At 39.3% G+C, this 26,592-nt stretch overlaps 1 protein-coding gene across 2 annotated transcripts in view; it reads left to right on the top strand.

The window, feature by feature from the left end:
- The window catches only part of ZFYVE26 (zinc finger FYVE-type containing 26), a 3,506,023-nt gene that overhangs the window by 1,586,768 nt on the left and 1,892,663 nt on the right, over positions 1–26,592 (top strand). For both annotated transcript variants that reach the window (XM_044074068.1, XM_044074069.1), the window contains one exon: positions 12,946–13,062. In XM_044074068.1, the coding sequence (XP_043930003.1) occupies positions 12,946–13,062 (117 nt within the window). The remainder of the gene's footprint in view (positions 1–12,945; positions 13,063–26,592) is intronic.

The following is a 26,592-nucleotide window of genomic DNA, read 5'->3' as shown; positions in this document are numbered from 1 at the left end:
AGGGAAAATCTCACAGAAGAACAAGAACAACTGCGAATTGCTAAAGGGAAAATAAGAATGGACTTCCAACATGGCTGCACATTGAGTAACAGCTTAATTCTAGCTCTCCCAGTGTGAAGACTTCCAAGGTAGCTGCACATTGAGTAACAGCTTAATTTTAGCTCTCCCAGTGTGAAAACAGAAACTCAGCAGAGAAGGCCAGTGGACGTTTGTGTTTCTGGGTAAATTTCAGTAACTGGCTGATAAGTGCACTGCCTGGATAACGGGAAGAAAGAAATACAGAGGACCTGAAAGAAAATCAGCTACAAAAGGTGAGAAAAAAGCACTGACTAAGAAAACTACTGCAGCTGTTCAGCAAAAAGCAGTGCAACCTCCAGACATGACTTTCAGTAATCTAGAGGAAAACATAAGACAACTGCAAACAGACTTTGTTAAAATAAATGAAACACTGATGGAGTATATCAACTCTAACAACAAAAGTCTGGAAAAATGGAAGACGTTTTAAACGTACTCAAATGAGGTGATAAAACTGCAAAAAATCAGAGGTCAAAATGAAGAAAAGGCTGGCTGAATATGAGACTGCTTAAGAAGAGATGTTTCAAAAAATAATAGAATTAGAGGATAGCGCACATAGGGAAAACTTGAGATTTTTAGCTGTACCAGAGAAGCTTGAAGGAACAGACTGTTAATTTTATGAAAGCAGAAATAAGGAACTGGACTGGTATTCCACAGCAAGAGGAGATAATTGAAAGGGGACACTTCATGTGTATGCTCCAAACCTGGCTATGAGAAAGCAACCTAGACCTTTAATAGTAAAGATGCAATCTTACCAGCAGAAGGAGTTGATTCTGACAAAACTGTGGCAGAAGAACAAAGTACTAAACTAAAAGTGGGAGACAGTAGAGTGTTGGACAATAATTATTCATTGCACATCAGGCAAAGGAGTAAATTTATTCTCCTATTCAGGGAATGTCGAGAAGCAGGAGTGAGACTGAAACTGCTGTACCCAGCTGTCTTCAAGATATTTTTCCCTGTAGGGACAAAATCATTTTTTGATGAAGTACATGCTAACGAGACATAAAGTTTGTCCGACAAAAAGTAAGCTGAGAAATAGGAGATTCTGCTTCTGGTTCTTCTGGTAATAAAGACCACAAAGAGAGTATGCCAGTGAAACATTTTTCAGTGTTTCAGTGGAAAATGCTGAAGAGAAAGAAGGGAGCCATGGAAGTTGACAAAAGAATCAAGAGTACATTGGCAATGAAGCAGACACAGGATTTGGGAGATGATGACCAGGAATAAAGTTAGTAACTTGGAAATTGACAAATGTGGGATTACAAAGCAATAATTATATTTGTGAAATATGACAGAACAAGAGAATCTAGAAATATTGGACTTTTTGGACTTGTGGGGGACTCTAAAGCATATTCCCTCCTTCATGTCATTAATGTTGTGAAGGATACTTAGGGGAGAGGAAGAGTGCGCAAGTTAACTAAGTAAAATACATTTTTTCTTAATAGTATTTTTTATGGTTTTTGATTTTCTTTGCATGGTGTAAAGTAAAGTTTTCTCAGTCATTTCAAGTATAATGGGGGTACTACTGTAAACAGGTGCTCCTGTGTTTTTTCTCTTTCTTGCTTGCTTTCTCCTTGTTCAGTTTTAAGAAATGTAGGCACTGCAGTGTAAGAAAGTCTGGTTAAAAGAGCATGACCAAAGAAAAATTAATGTGCTTTTTTCTCATTCTTGCATAGGGAAAGACTGGATTAAGACCCTTAACTTGATATAGTAACACGTTTTAAAAGAATGCAAGTAAATGAAAAAGAATATTGCATATTATAAGGCTCTTCTAGCAAATAAATGTATGCTTAGTAACAATTCTTTATCTGGTCCTCCTGTCCTCACGGAGACAGTCTGATAAAGAGAAATTGGCTGAAAACTGATATAGAGAAATTGGCTAGGAGAGAATGTTCTCTGAAACCATTTAGGTGTTTTGCCACTTGGGAGAGCTATAAAGACAAGACAAAACCAGGCAACACTTTAGCAGAAGCCCAGGCTGCCCCATGCATCTTAGCATAGATAACCTTTCTTTTAGGTTAACTCAACTGTGCGTGTGGCTGTCAGTTATGGGACGTTAGGAGGGAGAGACTTCATTATTTGAAGAGGTACATAGTTTTGTGTGCTTTTATTTTTGTATTGAGGGATTTCAATAAAGTCAAGAGTTTTAGAAGATGTGACATAGGCTCAAATGGATATGACAAGAAACAACTGTATCAACTTTCAACCTACCAGTGTATGCATGTAACACAAAATTTAAAACTAGACATTTAACAAAAAAAAATCTGTTATACATAAAAATGGTTATAATAACTTTCTAATACAATGATGCTTTCTGTAATGCCTTTAAATGTCAGTGGTGTCGCAGATAAATACAAAAAAAAGAAGAGTAGTAAACTGTGTTAAGAAATGGACAGTGCAAATAGCTATGCTACAGGGGAGATGCTTGGAAAGAACTGAGCATGTGAATTTGATAAAGAAAGATTTTCAGGATGGTTATTCAGCAGAACACATGGGACAAAGGAAAAGAGGACTACTTTTATTAATTGCAAGAGGAGGTCCAATACTGCCAGAAGAGGATTAAGAGAAAATAATGGCAGATTTTGTTGTACTAAGGGGCTACTGGCAAGGGAGGAGGATTACATTAGCATGTATTTATATTCCACCTAAAACTACTATAATGGAGCTTAAAAAATTATGGGAGAAATAATCAGCTTTTGACAAAGAATATTACTTATAGGTGTGGACTGGAATTTGGTTTGCAGCAGTTAAGATGCATCTGGGGGACCTAGAATGGAAAATATAACAGAGGAGGGTAGACCTTTGAAGAAATGTATGAAAATATTTGGCATAAAGGATATGAACTCAGTACTAGGAGTTCAGAGTGAATTTACATATTATTCCCCAAGATGCAAAAGCTGGTAATGAAATAAAAATGAGACACAGGCACTTTCCCACCTATCTGTTTAAAAGAGAGAAATTTAAGGAATGAGAGTGGAAATTATTCAGGAGCTATTAGAAAAGATAGAAATTTATTTTGAAATATAACTAGGTAGTGGGATAAATTTAAAGTGGAGTTTAAAAATAGTGTGGAAATAAAAGAGAGACATACAGTATGGTTAAGAAGTAATAGGAATTATTTAGAGGGACTGACAAATGTTAAAAGTATTGCAGAATAGGTGGAATCTGACAAAAAAAGAAGAGGCGCAACTCCAGAATGCTAAACAGAAAATAAGGGATTACCTTGATAATATGCATGAGTTTAGAAAGATTGCTATTAAGCAACTGATTTTTGATAATAACTCTAGAGCACAAAATCATTTAGCATGATGACTCAGGCAGTAGAAAGGACTGTCGCCAAGCTTAGGGAGCCTCTAACAAGGAAAGGTAATGAGATCCTGTAACAGTATTAGAAATATTTTGGAAATTCGATGAAAATCTGTATAAAGCAGAGAAATATAGAAATCAAGAAAATGTACAGATGCAGATATTTATGGAAGAATTAAATATGCCATGGTTAAAGGTAGATAAGGCTCAGTTGCTAATGGTTAGGATAGAAGAAGATGAGATAAAAATGATGATGTGTAATCATTCTACAGGAAAGTCCCCAGGAATAGATGATATTCCTGCCAAAGTTTGGAAGCTAGGAGGGGAAAAACTGATAAAGATGTGGAAGGTTTTGTTTAATAGTATTTTAAGAGGACCTAAACAGGGTAAAGATCCATCAGATCCAGGGTCATACATCCCCATTTCAATACTAAACCATGATTACAAAGTGTTTGTCCTGCAGTGGCTAAAAGAATGGTGAAAGTGATGCCAACATTGATAGATGTGGATCAGTGTGGTTTTGTGGAGAGTAGGCAAATATTTGACATTAACAGATCATTGACCCAGAGGGGAAGCCAAATTTAAGAAAATACCACTGTTGTTGGTGTGTCTTGAAGAGAAAGAATTTGACAGAGTAAGCTGGGACTTTTGAGTAGGGCAATGGAAACATTTGCATTCCACAATAAAGTTGTAAGGTTGATTTGGAAGTTATATGAGGGATCAAAGGCGAAAAGTGAAGTGGGTGGGGTCCTCTCTCATAATTTCTGTTTGAACAGAGGAACCAGGCAGGGATGTCCTCTTTCCCTTTAGTTATTTGCAGTATTTAGAACCACTGGCAAAGAAAATAAGGGACTCAGAAATTCAAGGATATATTTGATATGATAATCAAGAAAAGCTGGTTGTATTTGCAGATGATGTTATTCTATACTTGACAAAACCAGAAAAGGACATTACATCATTGTGGAACATTTTGAAAGCGTCCAAATCTTTTTGGGATACAAAATTAATGAAGCTAAAACAAAGGCAATAGCAGTAGATTATGTACCCACACACCAATTGATTCAGCACTATCCATAGTTATGGGGGCATGATAAACTGAAGTATTTAGGAGTATAGATTAAAAATAGTTCTGGTGTGGCAGATAATGATATATGGGAAGGGTCTAAACAAAAGATAATACAAAAACTGAAAAATTGGAAGCTCTGTTATATGGATATAAATAATAAGATACAAACAGCTAAAATGTTTAGTCCCATTGATCTTGTACACAGATCGGCCATATTTTTATCAACCAGGAGAAGTTGTGGGTAACAATTAATTAAGAGCTGAAGGATTTTATCTTGGAGGGGAAGATGGCAAGAGTCAACGAGGATGAGGTGATTCTTCCAATAGAACAAGACAGACTGGGATTACCCAATTGAAGGGGTATTTCAGAGTTACACAGTTAAGGCTCCTATACAAAGCACAATCAGAAACCTTTAATTCAAAGTGGAAAGGGGTGATGATGAAACAGGGGCAAGCTTAAGCAACAAGGAGAGACTAGGAATTTGGATGTAGATCTTTAAGGAGAATAGCAGTTATACAGAATAATATATTCATAAAGTAGCAGAAAATTTTCCAAGAATTAAGCCAACATGGGGTTGGAGAAATGAGATTCTGCAGATAGAGATGACTGCAGTTAGGGATACAGACAATAGGCAAAAGGAGGATGGAATTTTATTGGAGAAAACTGACAAAGGAACCAAGGTTTTTTGAGCAAATAACTAGAGAGCCAAAGGTAATAGAATGGGAAGACTCCAGTAATTTGTTTGGACTGCAGGTTACAGATTGCCTTCCTTATCAAGGATTGATATCAGAGTATAGGCAAAGAGGTACAAACAAGGCGTTCCTAAACGAAAGACCAGAACTGGTGGAATATTTAGTAGAATCTAGAACAGTAGCTGCTGTTAAAGGAATAAATATTAGAGCATATAAAATGTTGCATGATGACTATAAGAATCAATCAGAGGAGGTTAGAAAGGATTGAGAAGAGAGACTGAATACGCAATTCACAAAGAAGCAATGGGGGGCTGTATGTATGTGTCCCAAATATGCAACAAAATCTAGAAGATTTAGGAATTTTGCTTGGAAATGTTTATTAAATCAAAAAGTGCTTCATCAAAGTTTTAGTTTAAGGGTGTGCACACTTATGCAGCCAGCTTATTGTACGTTTATTATATTTTTATCCCCTAACATATTTGTTTGTTTTTCAATTGAATTGTATAGGTTATAGGTCACATTAAAGGGGGGAGTTTTGAAATTATTTATTGTGGTCTTATTTTTTTATATCACAAAAATCTGGCATTTTAACAGGATGTGTACACCTTTTATATCGAGTGTAAATATTTTTATACCACAAGTAGATTCCAGATAATTTTTTCTCAGGTAGGCAACAATTGTTGAAGGTGTGATGGGGGAAGAAAGGGATAATTAGGAACATATTTTCTGGGAGAGTAATGATTTGGCAGACTTTAAAGATTAATTTGCAGACTACTCTGTCAGAGATATTGGATGAACAAACTGGTGTAACTAGGGAAATGATTTTTTTAAGATATGGTACATAATCAGATTTTTCTAGACAGAGAAAGCCCTTGCTGAGTTTAATTGTGTTGGCTGCCAAAAAAGCAATTACTTGAAAATGGAAATCAAAATTTAAACCAACTGTACTAGAAGTCATGAATATAGTACCAGAAATGACTGGAGATCTTTAAAAAAGGGTAGGAACAAATTACATAGGAAAACATGGGAATTGTGGGATTAATGTATATAGGGGTGGAATGAGGTTTAAAAAAGGCAGGACATGAATGAGCTATGTAATGTCTGACAATGATTGGGTAGATTATAAGTGATGTATAAAGTTTGCAACTGGGATTATGTCAAGGTTTGTGATGTAAAATGCTTGCAGCTGGGATTATATCACCATGGTTTATTTTCATTTATGTAAATGTATGATTGCCTAGATCATAAGTGATAAAATTTAATAAAGGTATTTATCATTTAAAAGAAAAGAGTATTTGGATAATATGCACGAGTTTAGAATGGTTGCTGTTTAGTAACTATTTTGATAACATCTTCAGAGTGCACAAACTGTTAGCACAATGACTTGAGCAACAGAAAGTAGAATGAGTTGCAGTCAAATTTAGGAAGCCTATGACAAGAATAATAATTTGTGATCCTAGTTAGCAGTATTAAGAGAGTTGAGAAATATATGAACACCTATATAAGGCAGCGGAATGTATAAACCCAAGAAAAGACACGCATGATAATATTTATGAAAGCTTGCTTATGCGTAGTTGTGGAAGGATGAGGCTCAAAAGTCAATAGATAAGAAGAGATGGTCTAAAATGATAACTCTGTCATTGGGGAAGTCCCCAGAAATTGATTGTATGTCTGTGGAAATTTAGAAGTTAGGATGCAAGAAAATGATAAAAGGCTTGAAAAGTTTTAACAGTATTAACAAGGGGGAGGGGAGCAATAGAATATTGGAAGAAAGCTGTGGGGGCTGTTATTACCGCAAGAGGCCAACAGTTCTTCAGATCTGACTTCATATAGACCTATTTCAGTTGTAAAACCATGATTGTAAAATATTGTCTATACTAGTTAAGAGAATGGTGATGGTGTTACCAAAGTTGATAGCTGTGGATCAGTTTGATTTTTTTTTCAGGTAGGCAAACATTTGATAACATTAATAGAGCACTGATGATCTAGAGGGTAGTGGAGAGTAACATAAATGTCACTGTTGCATGCCTTTGCAGAGAAAGCATTCAACAGAGTTAGCTGGGATTTTATGAGTAGAGTGGTAGTAGCAATTGTGTTTCATGATAAAATAAGATTATTAAAGTGGGTTATGTGAAGGTTTGGTGACAAGAATTAAGTTGGGAGGGTTTCTCTATGACAAGCTGTCTTTCAAAAGAAGAACTAGGCAGGAATGTTTTATTTTCCTTACTGCTGTTTACTCTATATTTAGAGCCATTGTCAAAGAAAATAAGGGATTCACAAATTCAAGGATATAACTGCTATAGTACTCCAGAAAACTTAACTGTATTTGTGGATTATATTTTGTATTTCATGAAGTCAGGGACATTTTTGGTGATGGAAGATATTTTGAGACAGTTCCAAGTCTGTTTGAGATACAAACTAAAAGAAGGTATAAAACAAGGAATATAGCAGTGAAATGTGTACCAGTACTTGAACTAGTTCAGCAGTACCCATAATTATGAGAACATGGTAAAAGGGAATTTAGATATATAGTTTAAAAATGTAAGTAAATAATACAAATTTTTAATAAAAAATATTTTTATTCAGTTGTTCTAAAAAGTAAAAGAATAAGGAAGAAGAGCAAACTGTTCTGAATTCAGGTTGTCTGCATTTCTTTTGCAAAGCTTTCAATGTTGGTTTTGCTGATTCTGGTAATGAGGTACCAGAAGTAGTAGCAGAAATCAGTAAAACCAACCTCAAACATTTTTCTGAAATCAGGTAGTCTGTGTTTCTTTTGCAAAGTTCTCACTTTTTTCCCTTATGTTTTACTTTTCAGAGTGACTAAAAACTATTTTTATTAAAATTATTTTTGTACTTATATTTTTACTTAAAAATAAAAAATGTGGGAAGTCAGCAATGCAACATTCACTGAGAAGCAGTCATTATGCAGTAGACAGTAATTCAGCACCCTACATAGCTCAGTGCATTGAGAAGTGTGACAGAGCCAAAAAGCCAATTTCAATAAAAAATATTCTATTATTAATAATAATAATAATAATAATAATAATAATAATAATAATAATAAAAGGACTCTGGCAGTTAAGGATATGTTGGAAGAAACTGAGCAGAAGATAATATAAAACAGAAAAATGGAAGCTCATGATTGAGTATAGATAGTTTGATACAAGAAGTGAAAATATTTTTAGTCTCCTTAGTGTTGTATGCAGGTCAGCAGTATTTTATCAATCAGAGAAGAGCTTGTGTATGTTAAAGGGATTAAAGAATTTATGTGTGAGGGAAAGAGGGCAAGAGTTAAGTGGTATAAGCTGATTATCAACGTAGAACAAAGTGGTTTAGATTTATCAGATTTGAAGGTGTGCTTTAAGACTGGGGAGTTGAGCCTTATGTACAGTAAGTAGAAAAGGATGATGCTGTATAGTTGAGGAGTTCAGGAGATCAATTAGGATTTTTAATGCAAGTTTATAAGAAAAATAATGAGAGTCATATTTGTAAAATAACATTGTAAGAACTTATTCAGTGCAAAAATGATAAAAGGAAGTTTTGCCAGTAGGTATAACTGATAGTAGGAAGTAGAAAATAGGCAAGAGTGGGCTGGAATTTACTTACAAGGATGTAGCAAAGGAACCAAGATATTGGGAACAAATAACACTGGATGGAAAGATAATATAGTGTGGTGAGGCTAAGTAGTAGTTTGGACTGCTGTTCGGTGATGGAATATAGGCAGAGAGTAATGGGATGGATTGCTAAGTGAACGGCCAGCTCCAGTAGAGTTTTTAGTTGAATCTAGAACAGAAGCTGCTGCTAAAGGGTAATAAGTGAGTGGTGTAAAATATTGCATAATAACTTTTAACAGTCAATCAGAAGAGGTGAGAAAAGACTGGGAAAAGAGAATGGAAAGAGAGCTTACAAAGGAACAATGTGAAGAAATTTGTAATGCTCACAAGTATACAGCACTGTTCAAGTAGTCTTTAGAGGATTTTTCCTCAGATAGATGACAAATGTTGGAGGTGTGATGGGTGAGAGGGGGTAATTATGAACATATTTTTGGGGGAAATGCAATGAGCTGGAAGATTTTGAAAATTCCCTGCAGCATACTTTGACAGAAATGTCGGGGGAGTGAATTGTTTTAACTAAGGAAATTATTATTTTGAACTGGGATACTAGGTCTGAATTGCCTAGATGTAGGAAAAGTTTAATTTTATTGGTTGTTAAAAAAAAGTAGCTACTATAAAGTTGAAATCAAAATCTATACGAACTCTAATTGAAGTATTGATTATAGTAAAGGAGAAAAAAAATCGGAAGTGGGATTTTCAGAAAAGGAGGGATTAGCTTTCATAGCAATAAATAGAATTTGTGGAACAATATATACAGAATAATGTTTAGGAGGAGTAGAAGTTAAAGGATGGCAGGGATTTAGCAATGTATGTAACGGAGTAAAAATTTTTATATACACATGTACTGCATGACAATAGCAGTGGAAATGTTAGCATCATTTGTTTTATCTTCTATTAATGTGTACTTGTGTTATTATTTAAAATGTAATAATTTAATAAAGATGTTTAAAAACAGAAAACAGTTTATTTCTCATCTACTTTCCCACCGTTTCAGCTGCTGTCTACTGGAGTTCTTGATGAATGGAAAACTGCCATTGTGATTCTCTTTCCTAGAATAAGTAATCCTTCTCTTCCAGATAAATATAATTTTTTTCCGATCACCATGCTATGACTTCTATCAAATCTTTGAAAAATTACTGTATAAACAAATCACATACTTTCGTCAACATGGCTGCAACTTGTTTTTTGTCCTTGCTTTCAGTACTTTTACTTTTGTGTTCTGATGCACTAGGGTCTATTTAGAGCAGCCATCTTTGCTCATGTAAATAAAATCTTTGATTCAGTTGCACATACCCTACGTATCAGTCATCTTGGCCACATTGAAATTGCTGCAGTACTCTGAAGTGGTTCACCTTTTACCTATGCAACAATCAGTTCATGGTTAATATGATACCATCAATTTGTCATTACGTTTTGCTTTTCATGTGCCTCATGGATCCAGACTTGGCTTAGTTCTGTTCTCATTAATAATCATGTCTGACATCTAAAAGTACACTGCTTTAAAATGACAGTGTATGAAGATGCTGTTCTGTTCCATAGTTCATCTTGACAGATCCAGTTATGTAGAAAGACTTCTTCAGGAATAGTTTCTCAACATCTGTAATTGGGTTTCTAATAATAAAATACTAATACCTGCAAAACATAAATAGTACTGTTTGGCATGCTGTTGTGTCTCTCTGTTTCAGACATGCTAGGTATTCTCTGCAGAGTCTTCAAAATATAATTACCCCTTACTAAATTTTAACCTTAGTACTGCCAGATGTACAGAAAATATACTTAATCAAGTCAGACTTTCTCGTCGTTTAACCAGTCTTCTCTCTCCTGTAACCAAAATATTCCATTGCAAAAACTATGCTGACTCCAGCATCTTGAATACAGTCCCCTTGATTAGCTTAGGTCATTCCAAAAACACTCGCATACAAATGAATATAGTACTTAGGATTTTTTTTCTAATAATACTCTCCCCTTTAATCTTAGGGCAACTTGTCTGTCCTTCAGTACCATATGAATGCATTTTCTGAATGTTTGCCTCCCCCAACACAAACATTTCTAATAAACTTCAGCATTAGTTGTTCCCTCTTCAACATCATTTCTAACCTAACCCCCTTACGATAACATACTTTCTTCTCCAACTCTACCGAAGGAGCCTTCAACAAATTAGATGTTATTTGGAATTCCCTTCCTCATGAAGTTCATAGTAGTCCAGACTTGTCTTACTGTAGAACTCTGAGCATCCACATCTTCAACTCTCTAATGTAATTGTTTCCACTGTCCTTGGCACCAGTATTCCTTGCTGAGTACTACTGATGTCACTGTAATCGGAATGTATCTTGTACCATAACATCTATGAGAAGTACTAAATGGAACTGTTACTAACCTGTTAAATATTGTGTGGAATATACCTCTTTTGGTGGTACAGAGGGATAAATCCCTAACTATAGATCAGGTGAACCACGTTTGAGAAGTATTTCAGGTGCTTGACAGCACAGGCATGATGAAGGGTGTATATGCCCATCTTGGGTAGAGGAGGAAAACATGCTAAGGGGCAGACACATAATTTTATTTCCCTAGTGAATACTGATGAAAGCGTGGTGCCTTCTGTGGGTGGGTAATTCAGTTCTGCTGATGTCACCCCTTTTATAGAAGTGAGAGAGCGGCGCTGATCATTCTGTGCTGCTCCCATAAACTGTCACTGGGAGAATGCAAAGGGGTTAGGGTGAAAATGAAAACAAATCTGAAACCACTCATGTTGGCAGCCTGTCTGCCTGCCTTATGATCCCCTCAATGACCCATTTGGGGGAACAAATGGGCCAACTGGCAAAGAGGCTGCTGCTGATTGGCAGGCAACAGGAGCAAAGTGAAGTAGAATAATTATAGTGTATAATTTAATTATATTGCCCATTCTAATGTGTTTATATGTTGCCTGATTATATTGACATGTATTTATATGTATTTTGTCTTTGTCCAAGGTTGGTGCTGGAAAAGATCATTTTACCTGACCATCCACTTGGCTAACAGCTGCTTAAGTAACTAAATAAGTAAATGATGTCTCTTCAGTGTGCTGAACATGAATCAGTCAGCCTGTACATGAACTAGTTTCATGGAAGAGTACTGTAAGTGAGTAGGAACAGTACAGCTTAACAATTCCCCAGCCCTTCTGGAATGTCAGCACAGTTTTGAATAATGGGTCTTATGAAATGCTCCAGGGAGCCACTGTCTTCATGGGTAGGTTGAGTCTTGCAAGCAAACAATATACAGAAGTGTACTGATGTCATATCTTTGCATGGTGCATTTTAGAGCAGAAAAAAGGTAACTTTTTAGAGATGCAAAACTTTTTATTACAAGTCAATCTTTGATCACAGCCTCCTATGGCACCCTAAATATGTATTGTAAAAATTAACCCGTCAGTTTACTTAAATCTCCATATATTTTGCTTTTAATTATTTATTTTTACTGAGAGTGTATACAAGGTGGTACATTATGACTAAAGTGGGTCCATATCTGATGAATTAATTGCAATGTTACTGTTTAAGTAGTATTTGCTTTGTTGGTACAGGTGCTGTGCTGGAACATAGCATTCTACTGTACAGCTGACAGCCTGAATTCACAACTAGCCTGAGGGGTGCTGAAAGGAAAGACTGAGTGCAGAAGAGTCTGTTCCAAGGAAGGATTGTATGTGTCAAGCTAGTCTTCAGTTTGTAAAAGAGCAATGGTTGAGGCTGGAGGTGAGGAAACATGCTGACTGCCCTGTGGAAGTGACAAGCATTTCAGAACATGCATACATTATCAGCCTCATTGCTTCATTCAGAGGCAGATTTTCTGACCTGAGAAGGTCTGATAGCAAATGAAAAAGTCCCCTTGATCTCTGTTTATGATTGTAAGCTTGCTGGTCCATATTTGGGACTGTTGCTACACTCATGTAACTAGACAGTGAGGGTTGAAGTGAATTAGATCATATATAGGGTACCTGGACATTAAGACGCACGACTGATGAAAATATGCGTACTTTTTTATTAACAGTAGATGAATAAAAAAAAGAAAAACTTAAAGTGAAAATCCTGGATTAGTTGCAGTATTTTTTCACAGTTGTCATTTTAAACTGGTTGCAATAATGTGAACTGTCAAATACTTTGAAGTACGTACTGAGTTGCTAGACTGTTGATTATATTCAGGATTTTGATGCGTCTGTTTGCAGGTCATCTTTTTGACTCTACCCATCATCATGATGGAATTCAAGGATTTCCCGCAGTAATTCAGCAGATCAGCAAACTAATTAATCATACAAATACGCTTCGAGGGCAGTCCAAACCTGGTAATATATTGTTGAAAATGCATGTTTTCCTTGCAGTTGTCTGTTTTGTTTACTTTATGGCTAGGAGAGCAGGCTATAAAAAAACGAATATCCTCACACAAAGAATTGGTTTTGTATCCAGTAGATTGGCAGTCACAAGTTTTTAACCTTTTTCTTCATGCCATTAAAATGAAAAGTTTGTTAATACTAACACAGACAGTACAACATTATGTTTATGCAACTGTAATGGGTTTAACCCCCCCCCCCCATACACACACACGCACACACACACTTAACTTTACACTAATGCCCTTTGAACAACAGCGGGAGTGAAATATTTGAGTCTTCCATCCATGTTATGCAAGTACAGATTTTTAGCATTTGAAGGTTGATTGCGGATTCTTGATGTATTGTTAGGATGAGTCAGTAAGAAGTTAGCAAAAAAAAAAATGTTTGCAGAGAGGTGAGGCTTGTCGGTTATCATGGAAACTAAACACTACAATTTCAGTGTGACAGAATTATTGTCTTTTTTTAGCAGTTGTATAAAGGTTGACACTTTATGTTAAAAGAGCATATCATGACATTGATGTGATGCTTGAAGAACTAGTCTACACTCAGGTTATATCAGATGAGTTCTATGTTAAACATCCACATTTTGCTGTAATGCTGATTCCTGATGTTTGCATGATCCTTTGGAATTACTTTTTTTTTTGCTTGTAGTTTTGCCCAAAGGCTCTATAGCTGAGCCCTTGGTGACCCTTAAACATTCCCTCAAATCAGTAGATGTTATGTTGTCCTATTTCGCCCTCATTTGTACTGGTATGGTTGTCTCCGACTCGGCCAAATACACTATCTCGAAGTCTTTCACTTGGCTCCTGGCTGAATAGATATCCCATCATACAGTGGTGTAATTCCCCAGATCTTGTTTGCCACTTTGAGTTTGGATGCCCTCTCCTTGGCCGTGGCTAAGTTGGTTTAAAACATTATATTTTTCTTGTCTTTTGCTATAACTATTAGTCTAAGTGTAGTTATTTAGATATTTTTTTCCTCTACTGTAGTGTTACATGTGCAGTTTAATCTCACTACTGTGTTTGTTGCTTGTTGGCCGTTGTTTAGACGCATGGTCGTTTCTCCTTTTTCCCATTAATTTTTTCTGTAGAATATTTTGTTAGTGTGTATATTCCCTTGTCTGTGTGTATTAGCTCATTTTAGTTAGAGAACTTAGTACCTGCTTAACTTAGAGGGTTGTCTATTGTGTCCCTTATTGGAGCTCTACTAGGTCCGTTTAACTTAGAGGGCAGAATTGTTTTTTTCCCTTTCTCCTCAATAGATGTGCTGTGTTTTATTATCGTGCGTTATTAGGATATTTTAATATTGTGTGTTAGTTTTTCTATAGAGGTGCAGTTAGTGCTTACCTTTTTTTCAGTATTAGTAGTTGCGTTCCTTCTTATGATGTCTAAGGAATGCAGAGAGAAGGAACCTAAGCCATCAGACTTTAAAAAGTGCCAGAAATGTTCACAAAAAATGTCAATTACTGATGGGCATAATATTTGTGTTTATTGTTTGGGGCCATTCACCTCCAAGAGACATGTACTTTCTGTCACTCTTTCAGCTCCCGTGTCTTGCAGGAAAGAAAGAACAAGCTAATTCTCAAAGGACTCCTGAAACCTCCCTTTGATGAAGCTTTACAGAGTACCTCTTCTACAAATAAGTTCCATTCCTCTAAATGTGACAAGTCTACAAAAAGACCATCTTCCTCTTCATTCGGAGCCACCTCAAAAACTGGGCAAAACTTCAGAAACATCAAGCTCCTTGGTTCCACAGCCCTCAGCACCGAGAGAGATCATTGAATTGGACAAATCAAAGCCTTTGGCTCCATGGCCTTAGAAGCCGAAAGAGGCTACCTTTTGGAGCTGGTCCACTGAACTAGTAGCTGTCTCCCCTACCTTGAGATCTCACTCACCAACCCCCTCCTCCAGGTCCTCTAGGAGCTTGATGGACGGTGACGTGGACAGGGTGGTGTGCAGACTTTTGAAGTCGCCGGCAATGGCTAAATTGTTTTTGCCTCCCACCCAACCGGTTTCGGAGCCATCCAAGATTATTACATCCACAACTATTCCTCCTCCGAGCCAAGCTGGATCTTTGGAGCCAGAATGTCAGATACCACTTGCTGTAGACTCTTCAGTTCCGAGACCCCTCCAGGAGTTTTCAGAACAGATCCCTGTTCCGACACTGCTGGTGCTGTCCGGGCTGTCTAGGGGCTGAAGTTCTCTGGTCGGCTCTGGGGAGGGGGAGACACTTGGACCAGAGTTTCTTCAGTTCCGAGTTTACCTCTCTGAGTTTCGGCTCGGCTGAGCTCAGCCCCTACATCAGCCTCGGAGCCAGTTTCTGTGGACCTGGGGATTCCTTCTGTTTCCTCGGAGCTAGGGGATCTGCTTTCGAGTTGTTGAGGAGTGTGCTATCCCCATCTGCAGCTCTACACAAGGATACTGGTATTCTCTCCCCCAAGGCACCGGCCTCTGAGTTGGTAACACCCCATTCACAGGACAGCAGAGATTCAGAGCCTCAGGTCACCCCATTGGGCGAACCCCAGTCTTCCGAGACCTCCCCAGAATACCCTTCTGATAAGGCTCTTCAAAAGAAAGCATACAAGAGGAGGCATATAGACTCCCCTGACAAGTCCATCACCTTTGACACTGACCTCGAGGAGTCAGAAGGGTCTCCACTGTCGTCTTCTGAAGATATCTCCTTTGCAGATATCTTAGAAATCCTGAAGCAGAGAGGCGGCTGGCAACCCATCAACCCTTCTGATGAGGAGTCGGTGTACCTGATGGCCTTTGGATCTCAGCCTTCAGCCTCCTGCGTGTCTCCACCTTTTGACAAGCTATTGGAGTTGGTTAGTCGAAAGGTCTGGGAGTCACCAGACACTATGGAACCAGTCCCTCAGAGGCCAAATAAGTTCTTATCAGCTCCATCTGAAAAATATTTTCTCACAAAAGGCATTCCTGTAGATGCTATGTTGGTGGCAACAGCCACCAAGAAGGAACCCTCTGAAACATCCTCATCTGTCCATCCACCTAACAAGGACTCTCGAACGATGGACAGATACGGTAAGCATATTTTTTCGTCAGTAGCTTTTACTCTTATATCGCTGAACTACCTTACACACTTTACAAGACTACATCGATATCTGTGCAGTGACTGAGACCTGGTTCAAGGCTCCAGAGAGCACCCCTGCACTACCAGGCTATAACTCATACCACACTTTTCGGCCATATAACCTGGACTGAAACACCAAAGGCGGAGGTGTGTCCATATTCATTAAGGGTATCCACACCTCCAGGCTATTTGCTTAGCATATTGCATCCGAGGTTATCAAAGTGCAACTAACTCTGGGCAAAACTGCAATCCAAATTGTAGCTTGCTACAGATCCCCCACCATGCCCCAGGATTCCCACTCCTCTTTTCTTGATGTGGTGGAAAATATTAGGGTTCAACCAAACACCCTAATGAGCGACTTCAACTACCCCACCATTAACTGGGAAAACTACTCGTGTACCATCTCCTTAGCTCAGCGCTTTCTGGAATTCATAAACTGCAATGGCCTTGATCAATTTATCCACACCCCCACCAGGGGCAACAATATCCTAGACCTAGTCATTGCCAACATGAGTGACCGATATTCCACACCTGAAGTCAACTCCTTGTTGGTCCGATCTGACCATAAGCTAATCACCCTTGATATCCACATCCCGCCCCCACCCCCCATTAAGGAAACAATGGTAAAAAATTTCTCCAAAGCCAACTTCATGCTTCTTAAGACAAAAGTGGTGAACTTCATGATACCCATGCAGATGGACAATACAGTTACAACTGCTGAATCCTACACAAATGCACTCTACAAGCACTTAACACGAGTGCATGGATTGTGCTATCCCAAACAGAACCAAGACGCTATCCTCAAAAAAAACGAAGCCAATCTGGTGGTCCCCTGCCATAAACAAACTATACAACAGAAGGAAGAAACTGTTGCAAAAGAGAGTAAAATCCCATGAGTTTAGGAGCTCCCTGGTCAGCCTTAGTAAGAAGCTGAGATCCCTTATAAGATCCTCCAAAGCTAGCTGTGAAAACAAAATCACCACTAATTCTAAGGACAACCACAAAGCATTCTATAGCTATGTCAAGAATCTCAATGGCATCACCCAGATCTGCTCTGAGTTACAGCACAACGGCACGAAAATTACAGAACCAACTGATATTGCTAACATCCTGGCAGATAGGTTCAGTGCTAACTTTACCCCCCACCCCCTAAAGGGCCCATATCTATACAGGAAGAATGCAGAGTCTCTGTAATCATAACTATGCAGGTAAAAGCTGCACTCTCTGAAGCCAAAAACACAGCAACCATGGGACTGGACAACATCCCAGGCTGCGTTTTACATGAACTTCAGAAGGAACTGGCTCCCCACTTAAGCACCATGTTCAATAATAACCTCACATCAGGCTTTGTGCCCACTGAATGGCACACAGCAACAGTTATCCCACTCCACAAAGGGGGAGCCACCACTGATCCCGGGAACTGTTGACTTATTAGCCTGACGAGCCTGGTCTGCAAGGCCATGGAACGTATCATCATGGAACTCATAAACAAAGACATTGCTAACCTCCAAACTCTGGATCCCACCCACTTCGGGTTAGTGAAAGGCAGATCATGACTCCTGAACCAGACCGACTTCTTTGAGGCAGTCACCAAAGCCATAGATGAGGGTAAGGTGGCTCACACAGCCTATTTTGACCTCACCAAGGCTTTCGACACCATCCCGGAATTATAGCTAAACTCACTAAACTATGTATAAATCCCTACATCACAAGATGGGTTGCCAACTAGCTCACTGACAGAACCCACACTGTAAAAGTTGCAGACCCCAAATCTGACCTCAAAGCAGTGACAAGTGGAGTACCACAGGGTTCCGTCCTGGGACCTCTCCTGTTTGGTATCTACTTCTCTGAAGTACAGGCTAACACAGAAGGCTTCTGGCTAACGAAGCTCGCAGATGACTGCAAACTAGGAGCCATAGTAAAGTCCCCAAATGATGTGGGCATCCTACAGAAGGGCCTTGCTGAGACAGATGCCTGGTGTCAGAGCCATGGCCTCAAGCTCAATGCCAAAAAGTGCAGTGTCATCCCCTTTGGTAAAAACTCTGTACCCATGAACTACCACATAGGCAGCAATCTACTTAACACCGAATGTGTGCTAAGAGACCTTGGGACCCAGGTGGACATAGTCTCTCCTTTGATAGTCACATTGCCACAGTAGTCAGGAAGTCCTTCTACATGGTACACCTCATCATAAAAGTGTTCTCATCCAGAACAAAAGAGGTCATTGTTCCCCTCTACTCGACACTCAGACCCATTATAGAGTACAACGCCCCTTTTGGAACATACCTCACAAGACATCTGCAGCAGCTGGAAAGGCCAAAGAGGTACCTCACAAAGAGGATTACTGGCCTCAAACAAATGCCCTACACTGACCGTCCCAAAAAATTCCAGCTTTACTTCGTAGCATATCACCTACTCCAAGGTGATCTCTGCCTAACATATAAATCTATGTCAAATCCAGAGCTGTCGGACATGCTACACCTAAAAAAATCCCAATCCCTCTGAGCTACATGCTCTAGGGACCTAAACCTTTTCACCACAATAAACAGGACATGCTGGAGGGACAGATTCCTGTCCCAGAGACTTCCCATACTCTGGAAACAGGCTACCTATATGTGTCAAGCAAAGTTCCTCATTAGCACTCTTCAAGAAAAATCTTGATGAGTGTATGGGAAATAGGAAATACACCCCAGGGATCACTTCTGTGTCTCTGCTTGACAGTGGCACAGGAATATAACTTTCTTGGGTGGCGTAAGCCAGGGAACCTTGTTGGCTAGGCTTACGTAGGCCCTTGGGCCGATAGCCTAGTACCAGCCTATGAACCTATAAGAGATCTCCTGAAGGAGTTAGGAGATACTCTCCAAGGTTCATTAGCTGCAGGAGTCTCAGAAAAGGTGACCTCTCAGCTATCTATCTTAAATTCCAGAGTTAACTCCTCCATGAGACTGATCCTATGCAGCAAATGGAGCGAGCAGGGCAACGGGTTCAGGAGTTTCCCTGAGGAGGCGCTCCTGGATGCGCTTATGTAACTTTGCAGAACCATTCAAGTCTTCCTTTGTCAACTCCCCTTTTGATGGTTCCTCACTCTTTGGACCCAAAGTCAAGGACACACTCACCAGATGCAAGCAGGAAGGAAAAACTCTTTCTGCCATTGGAGTATGTTTTTCCATACCTTCAAGACCTTACACTAAAGGTCAGAAGTGTGGAAAGATGTGGTTCAAAAGATCCCAGGGATTTTTTCAGGACGCACGTGGTGAACCCTTCCTCAGGGGCATAGGGGGAGGCAATAATGGTAGACATCCACGAGGCAGAAGGGGTCCGCAAAACCAGGGTGACCATGATTCCTTTCGCGGCCGGCCCTACCAGTGCTCCTGAAAGGAGGCCAATCTGCTCTACTCTGGAGGCAGTCAGGGGTGGGGGTGGTTAAGTTTGTACCCAAAAGCCTGGTGAGATATCTCAAGAGACAATTGGATACAAAGTATTATATCCAGAGGTTATTCCATTCCTTTTTGCCATCCTGTCCCACAGATCAGAACAATCCCAGATGTTCCACCCAGTCAAAGGGAACAAGCAGCTATAGAAATTCAAAAGTTGCTAGCCAAGAGTCATCCAAAAAGTCCTTGCAGGCCAAATAGGATTCAGAACTTACTCAAAAAGTCCTTGCAGGCCAAATAGGATTCAGAACTTACTCAAGATTCTTTTTAGTGCCAAAAAGAACAGGGGAGTGGAGTCCCATATTGGATATCAGCAAACTAAATGAATCCGTGAAGAAGTCCAAGTTCCGAATGGTGACACTGCAGTTAATTCTTCCCTTTTTAGGGAAAGACAATTGGATGTTCTCAGTAGACCTCCAAGATGCGTACTACCACATAAAAATGGACAGAGCATCAAGGAGTCATTTATGCTTCCGGCTGGGAGCCCGTCATCAGTTTCGAGCTCTGCTCTTTGGTCTCACTACAGCCCCCAGAGTGTTCACCAAATGCATGGCAGTAGTCATGGCTCACTTGAGACATCTAGGATTCCAAGTGTTTTTGTACCTGGATGACTGGCTCCTAACTGCCATCACCAAGCATCTACTTCAACAGACCAGAGACACAACACTACAAACCTGCTGCCAGTTAGGCATAACAGTGAATTTAATAAAATCTGCCTTGTTTGCCCTATCAACATATTACATTCATAGGCGCAGATCTCGACACCGTTTCCGTGATGGCATATCTGCCTCCCGACAGAGTTTCTGTTCTCAGACAGCAGATAGCTGGCCTTCTACCCAGAAAAAAGATGAAAGCAAAAACAATTTTGAAAGTCCTAGGAACCATGACATTAACTATCACCCTAGTTCCTCTAGCCAGGATGCATATGAGAATTTTTCAGTGGCTCCTTTTTGCTCAGTGGTTGTTACAAGAACCTCCCATGTCTCACCAAATCAGAATTAGAGTCATGCAAGAGAGATCTTCTATGGTGGCTTCAGTCCCGCCACGTGACTATCGGACGACCTTTTGTGCCATAACAACCAGTAGCTACAGTGACCACGGATGCTTCCCAGATAGGGTGGGGGGCATTATCTGGGAAGAACAGTCCAAGGCACATGGCAAGAACATGAGGCCCATTTGCACATCCATGTTCTAGAGATGAGAGCAGTGCTTCTAGCATTGCAAGCACTCCAGGACTTTCTTCCACTAGGAACGATTGCAGTCCAGTCAGACAACATGCTGGTAGTCTGGTACATAAACACGGAGGAACCAGATCATACCCCCTTTGTCGAGAAGCGCTGAAAGTATGGCAATGGGCAATCTCTTCCCAACGTTTTTTGGTAGCAACGCATATCCTGGTGAAATCCAAGTGGATAGCGGACAAACTCAACAGGGCAATATTAATACCTCATGAATGGTCTCTAAACTAAAACATAGCAGAAAAGATTTTCCGAAAAAGGGGCCAGCCTTGCTGCGACCTATTTGCCACTCCCATGAGTTGCAAATGCAGCAGCTATTTTGCCCTAATCCCACCTATGCACTTGTTCACCATTGGCCCTTGGGACTACTGTATGCCTTTCCCCTGATACCCAAAGTCATTCAGAAAGCAAAATCCTTGGGAAGCAGGCTGATTCTCATTGCTCCATTTTGGCCGATTCAGATTTGGTTCCTCTTTCTCTGGCCTCACCTACAGGAGAAACCGTGGGTTCTGGACACAGTTTCAGACCTTCTGACCCATATGTCAGGAACACTTCATCTTGCTCTCCAAACCCTCAATTTGACAGCTTGGCTGCTCCACTTCCAAACCTAGTCAGACTTCAAGACTTCACACCAGCAGTAAAATATATTTTGGTATCTTCTGACAAGGCTTCTACCAGGAAGTTATATTCTAGTAAATGGAAGAGGTTCTCCTACTGGGCAAAAACAAGAAACATTGATCCCTTGTCTGCCCCAATTAGTTCAATTTTAGAATTTCTTGCAGATCTTTTTCAGCAAGGTTCCGCAGTAGCTACAGAGTTCAACTAGCTGCAATTTCTAATTTTCACATTGGTGAATACACTCTTAACCTGATCACTCAAATTGTGTAAAGTATTTTTAAAAGGCACTTGCTTATTGAGACCTCCCATAAAAGAACCTCTCTCACCATGGGATCTGAATTTTGTCCTAACTTACCTAACATTACCTCCCTTTGAACCTTCATCATCATGTGATCTCACATTTCTGTCTTGCAAAACTATTTTCCTAGTAGCCATTACATCTTCTAGAAGAGTGTTGGAATTGCAAGCTCTATCGGTCAAGCTGCCATACTTGATTTTCCATAAGGATAGAGTATCTCTGCAAACTAATACATCCTTTGTGCCAAAAGTTTGTTCTCAAACCAATCTGAATCAATCGAGCTCCCGGTGTTTTTTCCTAATCATAGCAACAAGGCAGAATACAAATGTTACCAATTGGATGTGCATAGGCAACTTAGGTTTTATCTGCATAGAACTAAATAATTTAGGAAAACAGACCAATTGTTCATCTCCTTTTCAGAAGCTAAAAAGGGCATGCCAGTTTCAAAAGTTACACTTTCAAATTGGCTCTCAAACTGCATTACCTTTATATACACCTCAAATAACAGGAAATTGCCATTCAAAGTTAGAGACCACTCAACTAGAGCCTTGGCAACATCCTCTGCTTACCTAGCCTGATTATCAGTGGACAGTATTTGTGCTGCTGGTACTTGGGCATGACCCCATACTTTTATTACTCATTGCAAAGTTGATTTGGCCTCCAGGGACAGGGCTTCCTTTCGTTCCACTGTGCTCAAAGGTATACTTCTGTGAGTCACCCAGGAAAATGGTGCTAGGGATGCTGTCCCAACCAGTAAGAATGAAGGCGAGATAGGACAACATAACATAAAGAAGTTATGTACTCACCATAATGTTCCATGTTTGTTGTCCATCTCGTCCTTCATTCTTACGACCCTCCCACCTTCCCGCAGCCAAGAGCTCCTAGAGGACTTAGATGAGAGACCTTTCTTCTTTAGTGAAGGAGCTCCTCTGAACTTCCTTGTTATTTCTATACCTGATGTTGCATGATAAATGTAGACACTTTGTTATGATTAACACGTGAATTACACCACTGGATGATGGGATACCTATTCAGCCACGAGCCAAGTGAAAGACTTCGAGCTACTGTATTCGGCTGAGTCAGAGCCAAGGATCAGCTCCATACCCTACCAGTAAGAATGAAGGGTGAGATGGACAACAAACATGGAACATTATAGTGAGTACATAACTTTTTTTTTGCACTTCCAAAGATGGCAGCGGTTGGCTGCCTACCAATGACTTTTTGGTTTCCAGCTTAGTTATTCTGTTTATTTTTACTCTGAGCTTTCTCAGATTTGGACAGTTCTGTTTTGTGGAATTAGGAAATGATGAAGATTATTGTACCAAAGATTGCTGTAGAGTAGATGTTTTCAGTTTTGAGACTCTCTGCAGCTTTATCAGTGCATGTATGGTGCTGTAGAGGGCAAGAGGAAGAGTGTTCTAAAGGATACTGATGATTGCTGTGTCTGGGACATTTTATTTTTGTAACACCTTTACTGAATTCTCACTTAAGAACTAGGCAAACATAAATTTAAAAAAGCAAACCATGTTAACATGTTCACAGGTAAACATCATGCATCACATACATGCTTTTATACAATTATCATCAATATAACATTACATAAATTGATCTGTTCCTGCCTTCCCTTAACCTCACTCATTTTCAAAAATATTATTCTGCATGTATCGTTCCCACAATTTTTTTTTCTATGTAGTTTTGATTTCTCCATTGACTTTCAGTGCTTGTGTGACTCTGGGAGAGTGTTCTGCACTGTAAATTGTGGAATGCTGTGTTTTTGTGTTTTGTTTTTCCCTTCCTTTGATGACTGCTCCTGGTGGAATTCTCTCAATGATTGTTGCATCGTATTGTATATTGGTTTCATTTAATCAAATACAAGAATTTTAGTATGGATTTCAATGGCATTTGAAGGACTTCTAGCTTTAATTTATTAAATGTTCACTGTTGCAATAGCCTAAATGTTTTGGGTCGTACCCCTCAATGACTGGCCAGCTTTTCAAAGTTAAAGGGCACTTTCTTTGTGCTCTAACTGTCCAGAGCTGGAGGGGCATTCCAAATAATAGGACTGATAAAGCTCCAATATACTTAGAACTGTTTTACTACTGAGGTGCACCCCTTTGTGGGCCTCAGGGAACTGTTTGTCAAATGGTTATTCTTGAAGGCTGGATAGATGTATACTTTGCTAGGGCAAAACTTCCACTATTTTATATTTGTGAGAAATTTTTGTTTTTCTTATTGAAATATTGTTTTTACTAGGAAACTTCTTTTTGGAGGCAGTTTGTATTTCTGAGGGAGATTGTGTTTAAATATTTGTGCAAACATTTTTTGAACAGTGTTTGTTAACAAAAATTTTCTACAAGTGTTGCAGGTTTGTATGTCAGGAGCAGGATATTGTGTTTATGGGGTCTGTCAGTGATTTATTTTTCTTGGATTCTCTTTTTCTCTGTGTAACACTTACTGGCTTGTACGGGCTGCACTATCTGTTTTGGAGATCTCATTCTCAATTTAATCTATGGAACAGCTACTGGTCTCCATGGTTGTACCATTCCTGTCCACAAGAAGAAAACAGTTGTCATGAAGTATTTGGGTGACAGGTCTGATCATCTTGTACCTCAACCCGTTGGTGGTTGACTCTGTTGTGGCCACATCTGGTTTCTCAAAGTTCATCTTTCCCATAGTCTCTTTGATGCATTTACAGCCATCAAGGACTGGGAGATAACTACATCCTCTGCAGTTGTAGGGATGCCCTTAGCAGGCAAAGGAGAACCACTCCTGTTGGTTTCAGAAGGATGGGGCATGTGAAGGTCCTTCACTCAGCTGGGATAGGGGGCCCCTGCTTCTGAGATGAGTATATGTACTAGGGATCAGGTGTTTCCCAGGAATAGTGACTTGGTGAGAAAATCATGCCTTGTGCTGTTTCTCTTTCTGTGGACAGGGAAGATTTGTTGAGATTTAAGAAGCTCATTTTGGCCTTTGCTTTGCAAGTGAGAAAAGAGTTGTCTGTCTTTCTGACTTTGATTTTCCGTCAGAAGAGCAGGCACTGCACAGGGCTGGTTGTTAAGAAATTTCTTTCCAATCCGAACATTCTGATTCCAAGTATTGTTTCAGATTTTCTTCTTGAAGATTTGTCTTTTTTTAGACTTTAACAAAGACGAAAGTAGTTTTTCACTGGGAGCAGAGTGAAGTTCCTATTACAATGAAAATGTGCTACAATTTGATACAGTTGCATTTGCCTAAGTCTGCAGCTGTGCCTTCCATTTTGCCTGCTTTAGAGAATGTTTTTCTCATTGCTTCTAGTGTACCTAACAGTCAGCCTTCTGCCCCCAGAAAGCCTGACATGTTTTACAAGGTACCTCAGACTCGTAAGCAATGATTTTCTAACCCCAGAGCAGATCTGGCCGTGATTTCCTTTTCCAAAATTGCTTCTACTAAACAGATTGTTGCTAACTTCATTCCCTTTTACAAGGATGGGAAAGCTTTTGACATCTTCAGGAAGAAAACGTATTCTTCTGCTACTTTAACTTTCAGAATTTTATACTGTCAAGCTCGTATGTTAATATTTTTTCTTTATTTGTTTTTGAGAACATGCAGAAGTTAATGGTTAATCTTCTCAGGTTAAAATCTTTAAATACCTTCTCATGTTACTGAGCTTGTTCTAAAGTGCACTTACGCTGCTGCGGCTACCACCTCCAAAGCTACTGGTTCTGGGTCAGTAATTCTCAAAACATTTCCGAAGATGTGAAGGCTTAAATTTTAAATTCTCCCTTAAACAAGGAAGTTGTGTTGGCCATTCTGCAGCTGAGGTCTCAAGTAGTGTAATGAAAAGGGAAAGAAGATTCGAGGAGTTACTCAGTTATTTCAATCCTCCTTTATTAAGTCAAACAAAATTACCTTTCATCCTCAGCTTTCTTTTTCAATAAGCAATTCAAGCAGCAGGGTGCTGTCAAACAGGACTTTAAAATGCAGTATCAAGGAAGACCCAAAAAGAAAAGCTTCCAAAAATTTAAGGACAGTCCTCCCTGTCAGCATGTCAGTTTGTCTGTTCAGGTCCTAACTCCCACCCTGGCATTTTGTCCCTTCCGAGTCTTCATCTTCCCTTATGACACCAGAGTGTTTTTGATAAATGTGATTTGAATGTAATTCAGGAGGGATTTGCTTGGCAATGGGAAGTCCTTCTTGTCCAGTAAACCAAGTTTCCCTATTTCCTCCAATTATGCATCTTATGTTCTTACAGGGAGTTGAACTGCAAGAATGGCAAAGGCTTATATTGAAGTATGTTTCTGGTGCTAAAGAGGAAAGGATCCTGCAAGCCTGTGCTGGAATTTTCCTTTAAATAAATGTTAAACTTCCAAAATTCAAAATGATATCCATTCAGTTACTTTTGCCTTTCATGATAAAGCTAGACCTAAAAGGACGCTTACCATCACATTCACACTGGCAAGCACGTCAGAGGTTATTTAAGATATTCTGTATCTGGCTTAAATTATCAGTTCTCTATCTTTCCCTTTAGACTTGACACTGCACCAAGGATATTCTCAAAGTATCTGATTCCAGTAACTGCTTTTTACAGAATTCAATGCATTCACATCTTTCCATACTTAGATGATTGTCTTATTGTTGCAGGATCTTTTTCTAGTTGTCAAGAGTTTGTAGTAAATGTTCAGAGTCATCTAGTCATTTTGGGTTTTCAAATCCACTTACAGAAATCTTCTCTCGTCTCTTTTCACAGACTTATTTTCTTGGGATGCCTATTAAATTCTGCCTTGGGAAGACCCTTTCTTCCTCCAGATAAAGTAAAGATGTTCCA

The sequence above is a fragment of the Protopterus annectens genome, chromosome 6.part0 (assembly GCF_019279795.1).
Source record: "Protopterus annectens isolate FY-2018-M chromosome 6.part0, PAN1.0, whole genome shotgun sequence".
Lineage (NCBI taxonomy): Eukaryota > Metazoa > Chordata > Ceratodontiformes > Protopteridae > Protopterus > Protopterus annectens.
This window is presented reverse-complemented; position numbering and strand designations above follow the sequence as displayed.